Here is a 442-nt window from a genome sequence, read left to right on the forward strand (position 1 = left end):
CGGGTTCTGTTTGGTGCTTTATCCTGCTATGTCTCTGCCCGTAATCAGCTAAAGGGTAAAGACTTAGTCATGACGAGCTACATTTGTAACGGTTCAGCGGTTTGAGTATAGGACCGCGCAAGCGGCAAGAGCGATGCGGTGGCTGAAAGCCAAAGTTAGGAGCGCTGTGTGACACTTTGTTTCATGCTATGTCGCTGTAGGGAGCCCCAGTTTAGGGGTTCAAGGAAACATATCATTCCTGCTGTTCTGCAGACACTGCGGATACTGCAGTTGCACTAACACAGGCAAGGCAACTGAGTTTCAAGAAGATCTCACCGAGTTCCGCCTCCTTGACAAGCCCTAGAGAACTATGAAAGAAGTGAACAGAAGTAGAGCGGTAGCAAGGAGAGCAGACTGGGTAGAGGTAGAGGCGGAGTTTTCTATGGCTTTCTTTATGTTCGCC

The 442-nt window shown here is 49.3% G+C and overlaps 1 protein-coding gene across 1 annotated transcript in view; it reads right to left on the reverse strand.

The window, feature by feature from the left end:
* Window positions 1-232: 232 nt before the first annotated feature.
* EMH_0009140 (SAG family member) overlaps window positions 233-442 on the reverse strand; it is a gene marked incomplete at both ends in the record, with an annotated part of 3,172 nt that continues 2,962 nt past the window's right edge. The window contains one exon of the mRNA XM_013498570.1: window positions 233-347. Within this exon, the coding sequence (XP_013354024.1) occupies window positions 233-347 (115 nt within the window). The remainder of the gene's footprint in view (window positions 348-442) is intronic.

The sequence above is a fragment of the Eimeria mitis genome, genomic scaffold (genome assembly GCF_000499745.2).
Source record: "Eimeria mitis Houghton genomic scaffold, Emh_scaff353, whole genome shotgun sequence".
Taxonomy (NCBI): domain Eukaryota; phylum Apicomplexa; class Conoidasida; order Eucoccidiorida; family Eimeriidae; genus Eimeria; species Eimeria mitis.